General features: G+C 47.1%; 7 protein-coding genes across 7 annotated transcripts; all 7 read left to right on the forward strand.

Moving 5' to 3' along the window:
• Positions 1-29: 29 nt before the first annotated feature.
• FPRO_14484 (uncharacterized protein) lies at positions 30-1555 on the forward strand (the record flags this gene model as incomplete). Its single annotated transcript, XM_031219513.1, has 4 exons — positions 30-276; positions 326-615; positions 665-1235; positions 1290-1555. The coding sequence occupies 4 exons, from the start codon at positions 30-32 to the stop codon at positions 1553-1555; spliced, it is 1374 nt and encodes a 457-aa protein (XP_031085265.1).
• Positions 1556-2090: 535 nt separating this feature from the next.
• On the forward strand, positions 2091-4318 carry FPRO_14485 (uncharacterized protein; the record flags this gene model as incomplete). The annotated part of the gene is made up of 5 exons (XM_031219515.1): positions 2091-3072; positions 3121-3150; positions 3207-3333; positions 3383-4214; positions 4277-4318. 5 exons carry the CDS (start codon positions 2091-2093, stop codon positions 4316-4318), a joined length of 2013 nt encoding a protein of 670 aa, XP_031085266.1.
• Positions 4319-7576: 3258 nt separating this feature from the next.
• On the forward strand, positions 7577-8835 carry FPRO_14486 (uncharacterized protein; the record flags this gene model as incomplete). The annotated part of the gene is made up of 4 exons (XM_031219516.1): positions 7577-7794; positions 7846-8055; positions 8102-8288; positions 8338-8835. The coding sequence occupies 4 exons, from the start codon at positions 7577-7579 to the stop codon at positions 8833-8835; spliced, it is 1113 nt and encodes a 370-aa protein (XP_031085267.1).
• An 839-nt stretch (positions 8836-9674) lies between these two features.
• FPRO_14487 (uncharacterized protein) lies at positions 9675-11198 on the forward strand (the record flags this gene model as incomplete). Its single annotated transcript, XM_031219517.1, has 1 exon — positions 9675-11198. One exon carries the CDS (start codon positions 9675-9677, stop codon positions 11196-11198), a length of 1524 nt encoding a protein of 507 aa, XP_031085268.1.
• Positions 11199-11452: 254 nt separating this feature from the next.
• On the forward strand, positions 11453-13255 carry FPRO_14488 (uncharacterized protein; the record flags this gene model as incomplete). The annotated part of the gene is made up of 3 exons (XM_031219518.1): positions 11453-12079; positions 12127-13093; positions 13149-13255. 3 exons carry the CDS (start codon positions 11453-11455, stop codon positions 13253-13255), a joined length of 1701 nt encoding a protein of 566 aa, XP_031085269.1.
• Positions 13256-13578: 323 nt separating this feature from the next.
• FPRO_14489 (uncharacterized protein) lies at positions 13579-16261 on the forward strand (the record flags this gene model as incomplete). The annotated part of the gene is made up of 2 exons (XM_031219519.1): positions 13579-14371; positions 14424-16261. The coding sequence occupies 2 exons, from the start codon at positions 13579-13581 to the stop codon at positions 16259-16261; spliced, it is 2631 nt and encodes an 876-aa protein (XP_031085270.1).
• Positions 16262-16980: 719 nt separating this feature from the next.
• Positions 16981-17988, forward strand: FPRO_14490 (uncharacterized protein; the record flags this gene model as incomplete). Its single annotated transcript, XM_031219520.1, has 1 exon — positions 16981-17988. The coding sequence occupies one exon, from the start codon at positions 16981-16983 to the stop codon at positions 17986-17988; it is 1008 nt and encodes a 335-aa protein (XP_031085271.1).
• Positions 17989-18045: the final 57 nt, after the last annotated feature.

The raw sequence follows: 18045 nt of genomic DNA on the forward strand, positions 1-18045 counted from the left end.
TTTCAAACTGCTGTTATCTCTTTGGCATAATGTGCTCAGCTTCTTTTCCCCCGCCAAAAGGGATGTCTTCCTTTTGGAGGACCGAACCAGGCGATCTCGATAATTATCGGTCAACTGCGGAGCTTCCACCGCGTGTAGATGTTGCCATAGTTGGTGCCGGATACTCTGCAGCAGCAATTCTCACACATATCCTGGCAACAACTTCGGCTGAGGATAGACCCTCAATTCTTGTTCTCGAAGCTCGGCAGCTGTGCTCAGGTGCGACTGGACGAAATGGTGAGCGAAAAAGCCCGAGAAACTATTGTGCCAGTACTGACAAGCGAAGGTGGTCACCTCAAGCCAGACTCATACAACGCGATTTCTGCGTACGCGTCTGAGTATGGGATGGAAGCTGCCGCAGAAGTTGCGTCATTCGAAGCAGAAAATATGAAAGCTGTTAGTGAATACATCCAAAAAAACAAAGTTGATTGCGACTTCGTCCTTACGAGGGCGGTCGATGTGCAACTTTCCACTGGCCATCAACGTCGAGTTAAGGAAGGTTACGACAAGCTTATCGCCGCGGGACTTGAACCGACAAACAACACGCTCAGCGTTGAGGGAACGGATGCCGAGATGGTAGGTGTCTGATATCTCTGTCTTTTCAATGCTAACATCATGTCTTCAGATGTCTGGTGTCAAGGGCGCAAAGGGGTGCTTTACTTACACAGCAGGACACCTTTGGCCCTACAAACTTATCCACCATATGTTTTCAGAAGCAATCAGTCAAGGAATCAACTTGCAAACTAATACGCCGGTTCTCTCTGTCTCTGAGGTTCAAGGTGCCGCTGGGCAATGGATCTTGAGTACTAGTAGGGGCGAAGTCAGAGCGCGAAAGGTCGTGTTCGCAACCAATGCCTACACTGGTTCATTACTCCCAGAATACAAAAGCAAAATCATTCCATATCGCGCTATATGCAGTCGGATCAAAACCCCGGGGCCACATCCTCTACTCAATAATACCTACGCTCTTCGATTCTCGGACTGGAACTTTGACTATTTGATCCCTCGACTAGACGGAAGTATCATAGTTGGTGGAGCTCGAGATGCGTATATCAGGTCTGTTAACTCGTGGTATGGGAACGTCGACGATACTCAGGTTATCGACGAAGCCCGTTCATACTTTGACGCTTACATGCAAAATCATTTTCATGGATGGGAGGACAGCGGGGCATATGTTGACGACATCTGGACTGGAAGTAAGTCCAATAACCCTATCATCTGAGATGCTGACAGTCGCTGACGTCGACGAGTCATGGGGTACTCTTCCGACCGGCTCCCTCGAGTAGGACCTATACCTGGTCGACCAGGCTTGTTTATAATGGGAGGCTTCACTGGCCATGGTATGCCACAAATCTTCTTGTGCGGACAAGCAATGGCGAAGTTTCTCCTTGACGACGCTTCATTCAAGGAGACAGGTTTGCCCCGATTATTTGAAGAGACACAGGCTCGTTTGAGAGACCCGAGAGACAGAGTTTTGGAGTTATATGCTTCTGTTCTCAATCCTTCAAAATTATAATAGCTTCAACCAAGGGACTAGGAAAAGTCTCGCCATTAGGTTTCTAAGTTATTTTTACTTTAATTGATATAGTGGCCATCGAGAACCTAACATGTCTTCGCTTTTAGGTTGTGATATCTATTGTTGTTACTGTTTTGTTTTGTTTCTAGTGACGTCAAATCTCATAACAGCGACCGCGGGCGCTAAACACTTTAAACTCGAGCAAGGACACACCACGTAGCCATTATGAGCAATCATATTGCCGTGAGCTGTCAGCCTTGGAGCCTTGCCTTTTGAATTGTGGCTGGTTGGCTGGTTGTTAATCCCCTGCTCATGAAGTCACGTGTAGTTCGCCGCAGGTCGCCCTCACAATAAGGCAGACTTCCCCTCTCAGCCCTATTTTCGATCCTCAAAGTTGATCTTCTCTTCTTTTTTAGTTCTTATGCTAATTTGATGGCTGGGTGTATCGTCGTCTCTGCTTGTTGCACTGTCGCTTCACGTCCAGTAAAAGTATCCCGATCTCCGACCACAGTCTAGTGTCCAACAAAAAGCCCAAATGTCGACTGCAAATGGCAGACCGCGACGTCCCGTCTCACGAGCCGATTTCCCGCTTGCCATCATTTGCGCCCTCTCTTTCGAAGCCGATGCGATAGAAGCCCTTTTTGATGAACATTGGGACTGTAACGTGTACAGCAAAGCTCCCGGCGACCCCAATTCCTACTCGACAGGACGCATCGGCCATCATAATGTCGTGCTCGCCTACATGCCCGAAGCAGGAAAGGCCAGCGGAGCCGCAGTCGCGACCAATTGTCGCGTGAGCTTCCCCCATGTCAAATTGGCCATCGTCGTCGGGATCTGTGGAGTAATCCCTTTCACTCCTGGTCCTCGAGATGCACACCATGAGATTATACTGGGCGATGTTATCGTCAGCCAGAGCGTTGTCCAGCATGACTTGGGGCGGCAATATCCTGACAGCTTCGAGTACAAAGACGCCAATGAAGAGGCTCTTGGGAGACCTAACATTGAGATTCGCTCCCTGCTATCGAAACTGAAGACCCTTCGAGCACGAAGAGCATTCGAATCCGACATGAGAGGTTTCCTCGCACTCTTGCAGGAAGATCTAGAACTGGCAGCACATTACCCTGGAACCGGGACAGATCGCCTATACGAGGCTACATACCGACATATCGACAAAGACATGCCGTGCGATAAGTGCGGCTGTAATGGAAAGCTTGTGCCGCGGGAGCGGCTGAGACAAGAAGTGCCAGAGCCTAAAGTACATTTCGGAAGAATTGCCTCAGGCGACACGGTCATGAAATCTGGAGAGGATCGCGATGATATCGCAAGAAAACTTGGCGTCATTGCGTTCGAGATGGAGAGTGCTGGCGTTTGGGACAGCCTACCATGCTTAGTTGTTAAGGGTGCTTGCGACTATGCCGATAGCCATAAAGCCAAAGCTACCCAGAACTACGCTGCAGCGACTGCCGCTGCTTGCACCAAAGCTGTATTGAGCCATTGGGTGGTTCCTACTGGTCATGGTCAGTAGGTTATCTACCGCTTCTTGAACCGTGTTGACCATGAGATAGATTCAACTAGAGAGGGGATCTTGCCTCAGTGTACGTACTTTATGCCCACTACATGAGAATGACGTAGCTAATAAAAGGTTCGACAGTCTTGGTTCCTTTCTTGCCAAATGAAGACTTTGTTGGCCGACAAGACATCCTTGACGACTTGCGTCAACAACTAAGTCCTGAGAAGTCCTACGCTGTCGCGGCCCTCTTTGGCTTAGGATGGGTTGGGTAAGCGAACCCGTGTCAAGCAAAGAGGAGAAAGGAACTGACCATACAGAAAAACACAAATTGCTCTGGCCTACGTACACCAACTACACGCTCAGAGTCCAGACCATTCCGTCTTTTGGGTCTACGCGAGCAACGAAGAGCGCCTGCGGCAGTCATATACCACAATTATGCAGCAGCTCAACGTTCCTGGCGACCGAGATAACTCAGATGTGCTCAAGCTGATGAAACAATGGTTAGAAGCCGAGCATCACAAACCGTGGCTTATGGTCATCGACAACGTCGACGATCTCGACCTTTTCTATGCGACTGGTGGCCTCAGCCAATATCTTCCAGTGTGCGCTCAAGGCAAGTTGCTTATCACCACGAGAAACCGGCAAGTAGCTATACGAGCTACCAAAGGTCGGGGCTTTATTGAAGTATCGCACATGACCGCGAATGAAGCACGGGAACTTCTTTGTGCGCACCTTGGATGCGTGAAACCCGATGTTGCTGATCTGTCGGCATTGGCTTTGAAACTCGAGTATCTTCCTCTGATACTCGTGCACGCCGCCGCATTCATTCAAGAGAATTGTATTCCGGTCAAAGAGTATTTGAACCTACTGGATAATGACGAAAATCTGGTAGAATTGCTTAACGAAGACTTTGAGACAAGCGGAAGGCATCCGGACTCAATGCGAGCTGTTGCCAAAACCTGGGCCATCTCGTTCCATCAGATTCAACGTCAGAATAAACTAGCGAGCGATTTGCTGGCCTTGATATCAGTGTTCAGCCATCAGCGTATCCCAGCAAGCGTCTTACTTGCCTATTCATCGTCTATTGAAAACCGAGAAAGGCCTCTGGAGCATCTCAAAGCCATGGGGCTTTTGAAAGCTTTCTCTCTTGTGGCGAGTGCACAAGTCGACAACATCTCCATGCACCCACTGATAAAATTAGTAATACGCAGATGGCTAATTCAGGAAGGCGAAGTGGAAAACTTCTTGCGTAAAGCAATCATGGCAATGCGGAGTGTATCTCGTTCGATGCTCGACGGCGTATTGATGCAAGGTCGGCACTGCCTCCCACATTTCCCCCTTTTCGTATCTATGCTCCGTACCTCTGCCGGTTCTAGCCCTGGCGATAGCGGATTACTGGTATCAGCGCATGCAGCTTATGCTAGTGGCATCTCCCATGATATATCACAACTTAAGGATACACTCAACCTGCTTTCCCTTGCCGTTTTGGGTGCTCCCCGAGATCGGATGTTTCCTTTTCACACAGTTCAAGATCCCGAAGCCGGCTTAGATCGAGGATCGAAATTAGAAAATCACAATCTGAGCACCTACGATAATGAAAGAATACCTATCGGTAATTGTGCTTCTCAATTGGAAAGTTGGACCAAACTCATGAATAGTTACGAGATCGAGTTTATTTCTTGGCAAGGATTTTTTCGCTATCTATGGAGCAGTTATAGGTTATCAGGGAGATGGGAAGAATGTATTGCTTTCTTTAGTACCTACTGGATCGTATTAGATTAAAGACATCTTGTCACACCTACAAGGGCAGTTAAATAAGTTACCATTTAGGTTCTTGTAGTATTAAGTTTATATTATAGTAATTAATTAAATATTACAATATGACATATAAGTGATCAGCTAGATATATTCCTTATAGTTGAGACTTATAGCTAAGAGCTTAAATTAGTGAGAGAGGCTTAGAAATATAAAAGACCTCTCTATAGTTATTAACTCCAACGCCATGGTTGGAAGCGCCCAGGCCCATAGTAAGTATCTGCCTGTACTAATCGAGAGTAAGTGGTTAATTCCCTATTCACGCTAATTTGGCTCTTATCTTTGTATGAGGGCTAAAGCCTTTAAAACCTAACAACTTTCTACTGCATTGCCTTAACTATTCTCGTGCATGTACTAAAGAAAAGGGGGAAGCTAAGAGAAAACAGAGCCTTTATAAGTATTTTAATATTAATAAATTATATATTTCCATAAGTAAGGATAGTTTGAAGGTGAAGAGCAACAACAAGGAAAAGACTGCAAGAGGACAATAACTTCCAACAGCCTCAATTGCAAGCTAAGTGCAGACAGCCACAGAGGTTCAATTAAGACAGGGTCTTCGTCATTAGATAGGTAATCAAGTGATCAGTTTAATGATATCAAATACGAGGACAAAAAGTGTAAAATTCAGTCTGAAAAAGCATGATGAAACTAAGATGTCGAGGGGAATCCGTCCCTTTATGTCTGTCACCACAGACAGCCTTCTGACCCCGCCAACGAGGCTAGACCTCTTACCCTGGAATGCTCATCGTAACCGTCACAGTAAATTAGTCGGCAAAAGCCAAATTGACCTCTACCAATTAAATATACATATAAGGGCATGTAACTAATCGACCTTATATCTAAGAACTGCAGATAAAGTGATATCAGTAAAGAAGCAGTAGTTTAAACTGGGGATTAATATATTATAATAAAAAGATTAAATTATTAAACGTTTTATTAATTAAGTTATTTAAATTAAAAAAAAGTTAAAGTATTAATACTTTTATTAAAGTAAGTTATATTTAAGTAATTAAAAGCTTTAATAGCTAAAAGAATATAAGCTAATTAAGTTTATTAAATTAATATATAAATAATTGTTTTTAAATATAATATTAAGTATAGGGTATATAGTATAAGCTTAACTGGAATTGGTGGTAATTAGTGGATTTGATGTAAGTTTAATAATGTTTATAAGCGCCAAGCATAAGTGAAGCCGACGATCAACTATATCCAGACATTTCAACTGAACTCTCAGTCTATTAAAGATTCAGGTAAAAGATAGCCGAAAGATAAGTGACGTGTAGAGTATCATCAAGTCCACTTGAACAAGGAACGCACTGACGATCCACGTGGGTGATGGATCTCAAAAATTGATCAGTTCCACCAGCACTGTTACCCCGATCCACTAATGACTAACATACCGCCGACGATCTGCCCCTACTGACTCTGAGGCTCTGCATTTTTATCGCCGAGTGCTACTATAGGCAGGGCTACGCATGAGTTGAGTCATGTATTGGGATCTACCAGAGATGATCATATGGACTGTGAAACGAACTGCGAAGTATACATCTTTTCTGGGCATTAATTGCTAATGTTATATCCGGTTTCTTGGAATGTTGAAAGAGGAGGAATTATTCCGAGACCTCGGTTGGACAGGCGCAAATTGGAGCTCGTCTCAGAATGTCTCCATTTCGGGGGAACATTTCGTCCCAACAATATTTTATTTCCGTGACCCCTTTCAATCTAATGGAGATCATGCACATTCGGCCCGGAGCTCGGAGCAGACCTAACGACGGAAATTCTACGGTAGAATATGTCAAGAAGATGTCTCTGTCCCAACACTAAATAAGTCTTGGGAAAGTGTCCGCAAACTTTGACAACGAATGAGCTTGTTCGATATTAACTTCATCTAACGTTTCAGCGAAGAACAACGGTTCATTCCGCCATCAAAAGACCCAAGTGGCGTTGACAAAAGTGGAAGCCCAGCAACTTGGCGCAGCGGAACTTGTTCTCAAAGGATTCCCAAGTACCGAAATTTGATACGCTGCCATCTCCTGTGGCGCTGATTCAGTGGCGTCCCCCCTGAGTCGAGTGCCATTTTAGCGGGCGAAAAACCTTTAGCGCAAGAGTCTGTGATGACATTTCGTTGAGGCGCGAGAGGGGAAAACCGAGGCTGGGTGACATAAAGGGAAATGTGGCCCGGAGCCATTGGTAACTCTCCCGTATTGGAGCTCGGTTGCAGAATTAAAGTGCGGAAATACAATGCGTCTGCACGGTGATGTGATGCTTATCCCTGTAGATCATGCGTACCGAGAGACGATCATACCATGCATCTGGGACCAGACCCTCGGGTAACGGCAGGGATATGGTTAAGCTATTCGACCAGCGTATTCTCCCATCAAATCAGGTAGTCCAATTGTTCACTAGAGCTCAAGTGTCGAAGCGAAGGTCAAAGCGCAGATGCGATTCATCCAGAGACTTGGCTAGAGAATGTCGTTTCGCCACGCCACGCCAGACCGTTTCTGGAGTCTCGTCCCGGGGCACTAATATCTCCAGCTTCACGCTTACCTCGACCTGCCAGGAGCACCCAAAACGTGGTTCTGGTAGTGTCTGCATGTATAAACCCCTGGATCCCCAGATTCCATCCCTCTTCCCTCTCTTCCCCCGGCCGATCCTTCATTCGTCTTTGCTTTTTTTGTATCACTCCTTTGTACATCATGTCGGCGACTACGAGTGACATCAAGATCGCTTCCATTGCCATGGGGTTCACCCTTGGCTTTGGCCTGCTTACTGTCTGGGAGGCGTGGAAGCAGACTCGACGGAACCGAAACCCGCTACGAAGTAGTTACATTTACATGCTCTGGGGAGAGATTCTAGCAAATATTATCATCGCTATCATCGGATGGATCTTCTTGGATGGAATCATCGGTCCGACGTAAGACAGCCACTCAGCCAGTGTCGAAAGTGGCGTGCTAACAGTGTATAGTGTACCCGTGTTGTTCTTTATTCTTTTCTTTTGGGTCTTTGAGGTCCAGCTTCTTATGCAGATTATCGTCAACCGAATCTCCATCATCGCCGAACATCGGTCTACTATCTTTAAGCTGAAATGGGGAACCGCCATTACCATCACTCTTATTAACATTGCCGTCTTTGTTATTTGGATTCCTGCTCATACTGTTCCTCCCGCCAGTCAAACGTAAGTCATTGTCGAAGGCTTGACTTTTCTTTACTGACCAATGCAGCTTCGTACGCATCAATGAAGTCTGGGATCGTATCTCCAAGGTCCTCATCCTTCTCGTCGATGCTGGTCTCAACTGGTACTTCCTTCGAACTGTCAAGAAACGACTCGTCGAGCAGCATCGCTTGAAGAAGTATGAGCCTCTTGTTGGCTTCAACGCTAGGCTTATGGTCATTTCGATCCTCATGGACGTAAGTATCTCGACTCTGCCCATCTAAAGGCCCGTGCTGACTCTACCAGGGTATGCTCATTGGTCTCATGTCGCTTCCCAACCAGGTCGTCTACATCCAATTCCACCCCGTCGCATACATGGTCAAGCTCAACATCGAAATGTCCATGGCCAAACTCATCACTCGCCTCGCAAAGGGTGAGAACGCCGACGACTACTACCCATCCATGTCGCACTCTGGCCACCACCAAAGCAACAACCAGCGGACCAACGACGCACCATGGACTCAGGGTAACAACGTCCAATTGACACATCGATCAAAGGTTGTCGCTGGTGATTCTGATGAGGACTTGTCTGGTACCATGGGTAGACACAACGGCGGACCTGGTATTCATCGTCGAACAGAGTTTGAGGTCACAGTCGAGACGAAGCCCCAGAAGAATCCTTTCAGGGAGGGGACAGACTCGGGAGATGAGCTACCTTTGACTTCAAATACCGGACATCCTAAGCAGATGATGGTCGAGGAGGTTGGCCGCAACCCTTCCATGTCTAGCAGTAGACGATCCTGAGATCTTCACATACATTCTTTAGCTATATACCATATACATAATACCTAATACCCCACCCAACCTGACAACGAATCGTAAAATTCGATGACGTAAAATGTTGTTGGTGTTCTGAGGTTGTTTAGATATGAAACAGGTGTACGTTTGGTCTCGAGTAAGACCGTTTAATGTACATGTACTAAGGATGAAAAATGTAAAGCGTTGGGCCTAGGCTCGAGGTCTAGTGTCAGGCCACTATGGGGATGACTGCAACCTATAAGGTTAAGCTTTAGGCTGCAAACACAAGTGATGAACGAGAACGCGGTAAGCTGTCAGGCCACAGCATTTTCAAAGATTAATTAATTGATTGGTGGATAGAGTTCATCAAATCTCGACGTGATTTCTCGACGTGATTTCTCGACGTGATTTGTCGGGCTAACTCACTATGAAGTCAAAATCTGCCCAAGCTTTGGAACAAAAATGTAGACATCAACAAACATAAGTTTCCCAGCTAAAAGAAAAAGCCTGAAACCGAAAGTAAAAGGACGCTTATGTAGAAAATTAGACTGAAGTAGCTTTGCCATATAAATTGTAAGTCTGTGCTGCCCAATGAACACAAATCTTTTGCCAACATAAAGGTTAAAGTCAGGATAGCCTTCATACAGAACACAATTTCAGAGTTACTCTACTAAGTGGCGAAACGAGATGACATATATAAATACGAGCGTGCTTCTATCAAGCTTTTATCTTTTCCCCCAGCAAAGAAACCGTTCATCGACCTTTCATCACAAGATCAAACAGCTTCACCCTAGAAACACCCTTCGGTTCAGCTCCTGGTCCACGAAAGCGGGATCATAGCCACCATGGATCCCTTTATCAAAATCCCCGCCGAGTTGCGTCTGCAAATATTCTCGTACCTTCAATCCAAGGCCACTTTCTCGAGCATCCTTGAAGCCTCTCCAGTAATGTGCGAGCAATACCTTGAATTCAAAAGCACAATAATACGAAATTTGCTCGAGCGCGACTTCGACGACGGAATGATTCAAGATGCCATGGCAATCATTCTATTCCCGTCTCTTCGAAAGGCCCGAAAGTCCCGGAAGAGTCTGCTCCTCGTTGAAGAACATTTAAACTCATGGGAGGGTCAAGAGCTTCCAAATCCTTTTGTGACCCGCGATGCCCTTCTCATGAAACAACTCGATAAATTGCATAGTCTTCTAATGATGTTTGTCGAAGACTACATCACAAAGGCGAAAGCGGCCTTCCCACCTCGGGAATACATCTGTCTCCCTCAGCCTACTCACATCCAGAGCTACCTCATATTCAAGGGGAAAAAAGTTACAAAAAGATTCGATTCATGCCACCTGCAGGAAGGTGAAAGAAGACGTCTCTTGAGAGCATTTCTACGAGTTGAGCTGTCGTCTCTGGTCTACAAGGTACTCAGCTTCACCCCCGGAAACCGCGCTCTATTTGGAAAACTAGCCAGAAAACTCACAAGGCGACGAATGGAGGGATTTCACTGCGTCTGGACGTATGCATCCTCACTATATGGAGCTCTCTTTGCTCACTGCGGTGACGCATGGTTGCCTGAAGCCGATGCACCTCCCGAAACTGGACTTCTATTTCCTGACACGCTCTTCGTAGACCCAGTCAAGTATGGTCGGGACGTTGGTATTCGCTCTCGTGAAATGGAGGTGGCCGTCAGGAACATGGCTTGTTACGGGTTTCCCTTGATCGTCAGGATGATTCGCTTTGCCGCAGCAAGGCCAAAAGATACCGAACCTCTGGGCAGCTTTGTCAAGAGGCTTTGCAGTTTTGAAATGGACCACTCCCTGAGAATGGAAGATCACTTCATAATAGCAACATTTTCGCGGGGACCAATGCACGGGCTTTCCTATAGTCAGAGTCCTGCTGAGCCAGCGTGGTGGGAGTTCCTTAATTCGCAGCTATCTCGTCATGACACTATGCAGAGAAAGATATTTCAACAGCGGGCATGGCCATTCTTCGATGACGACCGCCACTACCCAAAAGATACAGGAGCATTGTCATTATTCCCCAAAAGGCCTGCCTTGCTCAAGATGAAACGAGAAAGGCTTGATGCGTCTAGGGCCCTCTCTGGCCATGGTCCTATCTCTTTCAGTCAGATGGAAAGGACATCCGAAAAGTTTCGGCGATCACAAAAGTGGCATGACAAGATTTCGGCTAGGACCTTAATGAGCGATCGTGAGGTGTCGCTACCAGAGATCGGGGATCAGGAAAAATTACTGGCATGGAATCACTGGCAGCGCTTTGCTCGACGACATGGGTCACAGTACGGTTATGTGCTCGTAGAGCAGCTTAGTTGTTGGGATACAGTCCTACATCGAAAGGGTGGCGACATAGTATGATCTGACAGATGTCTTTTCTTCTTTTTGTTCCTTCACTTTTCAGATTATGAGCTGACCAGATCTTGTTAAGTCAGTGTTGCAGGGTTCAGGTACAGGGGCCTCAAGAGGCCACGTGAGGTGGACCATCAGATGAAACAAGATCGCGAAAATGTCTCAGATAGACCAAACCATAAGACAACAATCAATCAACCCTCATGCCTAGCAAACTCACCAACAAGAAAACTCTTTAATTCTATCATGAAAAATCTGTTACTATGGATCAGGGAATAGTGAGGGTTGTCAATGGCGGATGGATAGATGGGCTTACGCGAGATGCTGTGACGCGACCCGACACGAGCACGATTCTCTTGGCAACTCTCTACGAACCGTGGGATCTTTTCACAACACTGGATAAAGGAGAGGATATGGCCGCGACTCAGCCCGTGACTTTGTTACGCGACGTTTGTTCTGGGCACGATTCTTCCGAGAAGAACTGTTCAGTCATATGCACCAGTCCCGATAATTTATTCACCTCTTGGAAGACTCTCTGGCAATGTCTGTCGCTCACAGCCCTAACTCTCGCAAACTCCACCTTCTCTACACTTGATCAACAGCACGGCGGGGTAGGAAATGAGACCTCAAGGGAGCAGATCTCGAGCGCCTTGACGTCTTTGGGCATCACCAATGGGAGAGATTTTGACGGAAAGGCTGTTCTGAATCTGACTTACGAGTGCGCTGCTGCAAGTTGCCGCGATACTAGTATGGGAGAGTGTTCCATCGGCCAGCTTGGCCCTGGGTATTTCCAGAGTGAGACCATTCAGTGGATCAAAGTGTATGAGGCTCTTGCGCCGTTGTGCGATGGACTGGAAAGCGATATAAACATTGATATCGCTGGACCTGGAGTAAGCCCGTAAATTCAGCGATGGTACCCATGCTTATCAGTCTGCAGGTACTAATAACATACGTCACCCAAACAGCCATGGTGGTATTTGCATGGTTATTCTTCCTACTGCTAAAAGTCAACAAGTTCATCAACACGTCCACATCGATCTTCACCCATCTCTTTCGAAAAAGAAGCCCGGGACCCAATCTCTTGACCCATCGTGTATCAGGCCTTGAACGCCTCGAGCGCACGAATCTCGCTCACGCAACGAGCACCTTTCTCGCAGAGCTTCATGAAGCACAATGCTTCTTCGTCGTTGCCATCGAGATAGCGCTCATAAACGCCAGTTCACGGTCAGCTATCTTCACTGGCGCAGAGAACTGGCAGAGCCTTCTGTGGAATCGTGATAGTGTCCAGTTCCTTGCAGGCATGGGGGCTTGGCCCATTATTCTTGGACAGATCTCCCTCCGCAGAGCTGAGCTCGACTCGATGTATTACCTTCTCCTCTCGACACTTGCGTTAGTACTTGCTGGTGTTGCAGCAGATACAGCTGCAAATCCAGACCCAGATCGGATTTACAAAATGTTTCAAGGACAGAATACACTTGAAGAATGCGGTGGTCATCCTTCCCTTCGAACCTTTTGTGTAAAAGAGCGAGAGAGCATATATTGGTATGTCTTTCCGGCGGGAAGTATATATGCTTTCCTCGGATTACTTGCCATTCTATGGTGGGCCAAGATCTGGAGTCTATGCAACTCTCCAACAGCGTTTCTCAAAAAGCATAAGTCCTTATCGAAGCGTCAACTTGAGGCATGGGAATGGATCAAATGGATCGTGATCAAGGCCTCTCTCCTTGGGATACACATTGCTGAAGCCGGTGCTCTTGCTTGCATTTGTTTCGGCCTGGCAGTAATTCGAGCCCCCTTGCTGAATTTATTGCTGAGAGGAGAGACAGGGACTTGGAGTGTTGGGCAGTTGGTGGCTGTACTGATTTGGGCGCCGGTGATATCCAAATACGCACATCTAGCAATTCGTGAGTTGTCATTTTTCAACAGAACTTTGAATTGAGAAGCTAACTATAGCATCAGTCGGCGTTGAGAAGGGCTTCAGGCTTCGCTTATCGAAAGCATTTGAGATTGTAAAGAGGTCGGATACGAGGTCAGGAAATGATACCGAGGCAATATCTTTGAACTGAGCGAGCATAGAGCATCTAAATAACCAATATTGTTGACAAACCTATTGTTCATCAATAGGCCCAACAAGTTGGTTCCTCTTGATAGCATCGGAGGTGTCAGGCGATATAGACTTTTCTTCTGTTGCCCTGCCAAGTCCCGACTATCAGCCGTATACAACAATATCAAATCGAAGAAGAACGCACAGACGTAGTAAGCAGAGTGAGTCCAATCCAATCATATCAGCCCAACCCCGCTTGTCGAACCTGTCGAGCTGAACTCGACGAACTGAACCTTTGTACAGGTCATCAGCTTCTGTCTTCCCTTGAAAGAATGAGAAAACGCGATGGCTTCCTCCAACTACGACACGATGGACGCCTTAGACTGGACTAAGATTATCACTATTGGCTTGGTTTGGACACCGTCAGCGTACTTCTTCAATTCATGGGTCAATGGCCAACCGCTTAGTACCTTTGTGAGCGTCGCCTGCGTAATATTCTCCATCGTCAGTCTCTTGGCAAGCTTTCACCTCGTTTTGTTTGCGATTTTCGTTCTTCTATCGCCATTATTTGCCCTTGGGTTGCTCTACCGACTGTTGCTAGCACTCCCTTACCTATGCGCCGGGTTCGGTCCTTGGTGTCTTTCATTATTCTGTGCTCAAAGGCCGATACGTTACGCGTCGCGGTTGGAAAGGTCTCCGGGCAAAGACTGCAGATTGTGTGGGAAATGCAGCAACATAGTTGACCAGTCCTCCATCCTCCGCGGCACCCGTTGGAGATTGACACGTTCAAAAGAAGAATACGACTTTTATACAAAAGATCAGCTCCAGCAATCCTCCAAGGACTGCCATCTATGCAGCCTCCTCTGGCATTCGTCATTTGACGCCCAGACGACTCCGGTGCCAGGAACATGCGCAGAAGATGCTATGGTCAGGGAACCGGATATCACTACGCCGCTACTTTCCGCAGTCCCCAGGTCATGTAATTCTCGTGACTGTGAACAAGGTGTCGAAGCCAGGAACCTCTCAATCCAAATCTCGGCAACTAGGGAGTTTGGTAGCTGGCAATCGCTTCAGATTCGTTTATACGACAAAGGATTTAGTCCATTCCCGTGGCTACAAATCGAAGATGCCAGTTATGGTACGTCTGATATGTGCTGTGCAGCGTATTCATGGCTCACTCTGTGTGCTAGCATCCAGCAAACATCATTGCGGGCAGTCCAACATAACTGGCTCTGAGGCCAGCTTTCAATGGGCTCGAGACATAGTTGAGAAGTGCGAGCGAGAGCATCACAATTGCCGCAACCACTTCATCCGACCTACCAGCCAGCGATACCTTCCTAAACGACTCATCGATGTGCAAGCCAGGGAAAAAGGCGTCATACAACTGGTGCTGAGCAGAACTCTCAAATTAGACAGTGTCGTTGAGTATGCTGCGCTTAGTCACTGCTGGGGTACGACGGTGAAGTCTGAGCTGAGGAAGGACAACGAAGAAACGATGAAGACGATTCTGATAGAGACCCTGGATCCAAATTTTCGAGACGCTGTTGATATAACTCACAAAATGGGGATCAAATATCTATGGATCGACTCGCTCTGTATCATGCAACGCACCCAGGAATGGGAAGAGGAATCTGGCGATATGGGCCTCGTTTATGCAAGAGCCAAGGTTGTGATATCCGCGACAGCATCCAAGAACTCAGAAGGCGGCTGCTACAAACCCAAGGATCTCTTCCCCTACGACTGCGTGCTCTGCAGCAACTGGACTTCTTCACTCGTGGTCCGTTCGACGGTCAAGTATGCCGACCTGGTCCAGCTCTTCGGGGAAAAGGTGGATTGTTCGTTTCTAGCCACGAGAGGCTGGACCTTTCAAGAAAGATTTTTGGCCAGCAGGATTCTGCACTTCTGCTCAGGTCTTATGATGTTTGAGTGCAACACATTGACTACCTCTGAGTGTCATCGGGAAGAAGAATATCCTCGGAACACCCAGTTCAGCCAGAATGGAACTCTGAACGCGCCGACGGTTCCTAATCCAGGTCGTGAACCACCCAAGCAGCTTTGCAGCAGGACAATTGTACGACGCGCCGGAATTTCTACAAGACCTGTCACACGTCCGGCCAAAAACACAGTTAAAAAACGCTGGTACGCCAACCCCGAGCATAAACTGTGGGCTAATAAGAAACGACGCTATGACGCGCAAATGTCATCTATAAGAACCAACGCCGCACGACTCAGTATCAGGGGAGCTTTTAGCTTTCTTTGGTCTTTTAGAGGACAGGATATGAAGGAGAAGGCAGAATTCCACCTGCGGTGGTATGAAATGGTGACGAGCTACTCGGTCCGCAACCTAACGAATGATGACGACAAGATGATGGCCATTGCGGGTGTGGCCTACTTCATCCAGCAGAGTATGGGCTTCAAGTACGCTGCTGGCCTCTGGGAAGACACATTACCCTTCAATCTCCTCTGGGTCAGAGACGCTGGAGTCAAAAGGCGACCGTATGGCCGATGTGTTCCCTCATGGTCTTGGGCCTCAGTGGATGGCAAGATCTTGCACCGCCTCAAGAGAGTCGACCCAAGTTCAAAATCTGGCTCAAGAGCTAGCTCAACGGTCGGTGTCAGCAGCGTTCCCAATTCATGGGAGTATATAGAGTCCCTGGTATCAGACCTGGAGATTCAAGGTACACATGTGGTTAACGGCATGGCCCACAATGCCACGCTGAAACTGTCCTGCCAGCTCCGATCGTTTGGTCCTTCGTCATTAAAATACGTGTACGATACGCTGGAGAACCATGAGCGGGGCGAGATAAGATGTCTGCCCGTCCTCGAGTTTGTAAATCACAGAGTTGGCCTGATGACTCGAACGCCACAAATCCATGGAATTCTGGTTCGAGCGGCGTCCGGTACTTCGAACCAGGCAGAAGGTACACTGGCTCAATACATGAGAGTAGGACATTTCTGCACAGAAAAGACAAACATTCACTTTGAGGATATGACCCGAGAGGGGCAACTATTTATTGAGCTTATTTAACAAATGCGTTCCGTCGGCAATAGGTTCAGGATGCTCGCGGCGTCAAGTCGTCTGTGCCTGAGGGAAGTTTCCACGATACGCGCGAGAAGTATAACCCGAGGCTCTGGAGTGTCATAGGCCACAAGTTCCAACTGCCAATAATACGTCTAGATAACAACTCAGGCTGCTTATCAAGACACCCTCGCGGGGATTGATGTATGCTACGTTCTAGGTTCTGTCTGCTGGAATAAGCTCTCAGCCACAAGTCTCAACTGCAAATAACACATCTAGCTCACAACTTAGACATCATACCAAAATGTCTGACCAATTGCTACAGAACAAGACTGAGTTGCGTTCACGACTTTGAAACTTTATTCCAGTCAAGTGATCAACATTGTGGAACTATGGGTATGACTGCCACCTATAAGGTTAACCTTTAGGCTGCAAACACAGGTAACGAATAAGAACACGGAATTTTTTCCTCAATATAAGCTTTTACCCAGAAGCTTTCACGATGAATCAGCATTGTAGAAGCATACTGTACGATAAAAGTTTAATCTTTCACGAAGAATCCAATGAAATAAGCTTCCATATCATTCGATTACATAAATCCCTTTCCTTTATCTGGAGCCGTTCCTTTTCTCCTCCTTGCTAATTTACCTCGACACAAAATCTGGCTCATCATTTTCTCCATAAGAAGTGCTCGTGCTCCTTATCTCCACCGGATTTCTCTCGTCACGATGGCTACGAGCTTCTACCAATTCTCTCTCCTTCCGCGAGAACTCAGAGACCAGATATGGCATTTCGCTATGAGACCACACCACCGTGGAGTCCAAATCTTTCAGATTCACAACCCGCCCTCTCATGACGAGAATAGACCTATGAGTAGCTCATTCATGAATTATCTCTACAACGTATATGAGAAGTTTAAAGCCAGCTATTGGGCAAGCCTCATGGCGAGGGAAGACGCCAGGCCCTGGTATCTTGGCGCTCCCCTATGTTCTAAGTATCATAAGGGCCTCGATGGAACGCTAGACAAGAATATCTCCACCTACATGATCGATTCCGGACTGTGGACCGCCTGCAAAGAATCGAGGCGTGTTATTCGGAAGCACTTCGCCAATCCCTCAAACAGCCCCTATGGACTACCCGAGCCTGGAAGAGTGAGCCATTGCTCAGGTAGTAACCCCTTCTACTTTTCTATCTGGCCAGGCTCAGACCTTCTCATTCTACAAATTGGCAATTTCGCCGCTAGCAAGCGGAACACCCAGGCCCGTATTTCAGAGTTTCTTTGGACTCCGAGTTCTCCCCCTTGGCTTATGGGGTCTTGTCAGGAAATTGGTATCGAGTATGATTTAGCATGGACGGACGCCAGCTTGGCGAATGACACCTCTATCGTTTCACCAGATGTGATCCTTACCGCCATCCTTCTACTTCTAAGATTGCCAAAGCGCCGTTTGTGGCTGGTTGATACAAACCTGAAACGGAAAGCAGGTGCCCCTTCGTCTTATGGTAGAGACACAATGCAATTCTACGCCAGTGGCAGGAAATTTGTTCAAGTTTCTCTCCATGATATGGTAGATAACTTGAATGAGTGGGAGTATATAAATCCTGTGGCTGGCGGAGACTACGAGGCGTCATCTATTCACTCTGCATGGCTCGCAAATGGAGCGGCAAGGCGTTTCCCAGGGCGGCATCACGAAGATCAAATCGGGCTTCTTGGATGGGAGGATCTAGAAAATTCATGATGCTGGCTCTGAATGGATGAAGTTGCAAAGTATCTCATCAGCTCACAAATAAGTATA

This window comes from Fusarium proliferatum, assembly GCF_900067095.1.
Source record: "Fusarium proliferatum ET1 genome assembly, contig: FPRO_scaffold008, whole genome shotgun sequence".
NCBI classification, from domain to species: domain Eukaryota; kingdom Fungi; phylum Ascomycota; class Sordariomycetes; order Hypocreales; family Nectriaceae; genus Fusarium; species Fusarium proliferatum.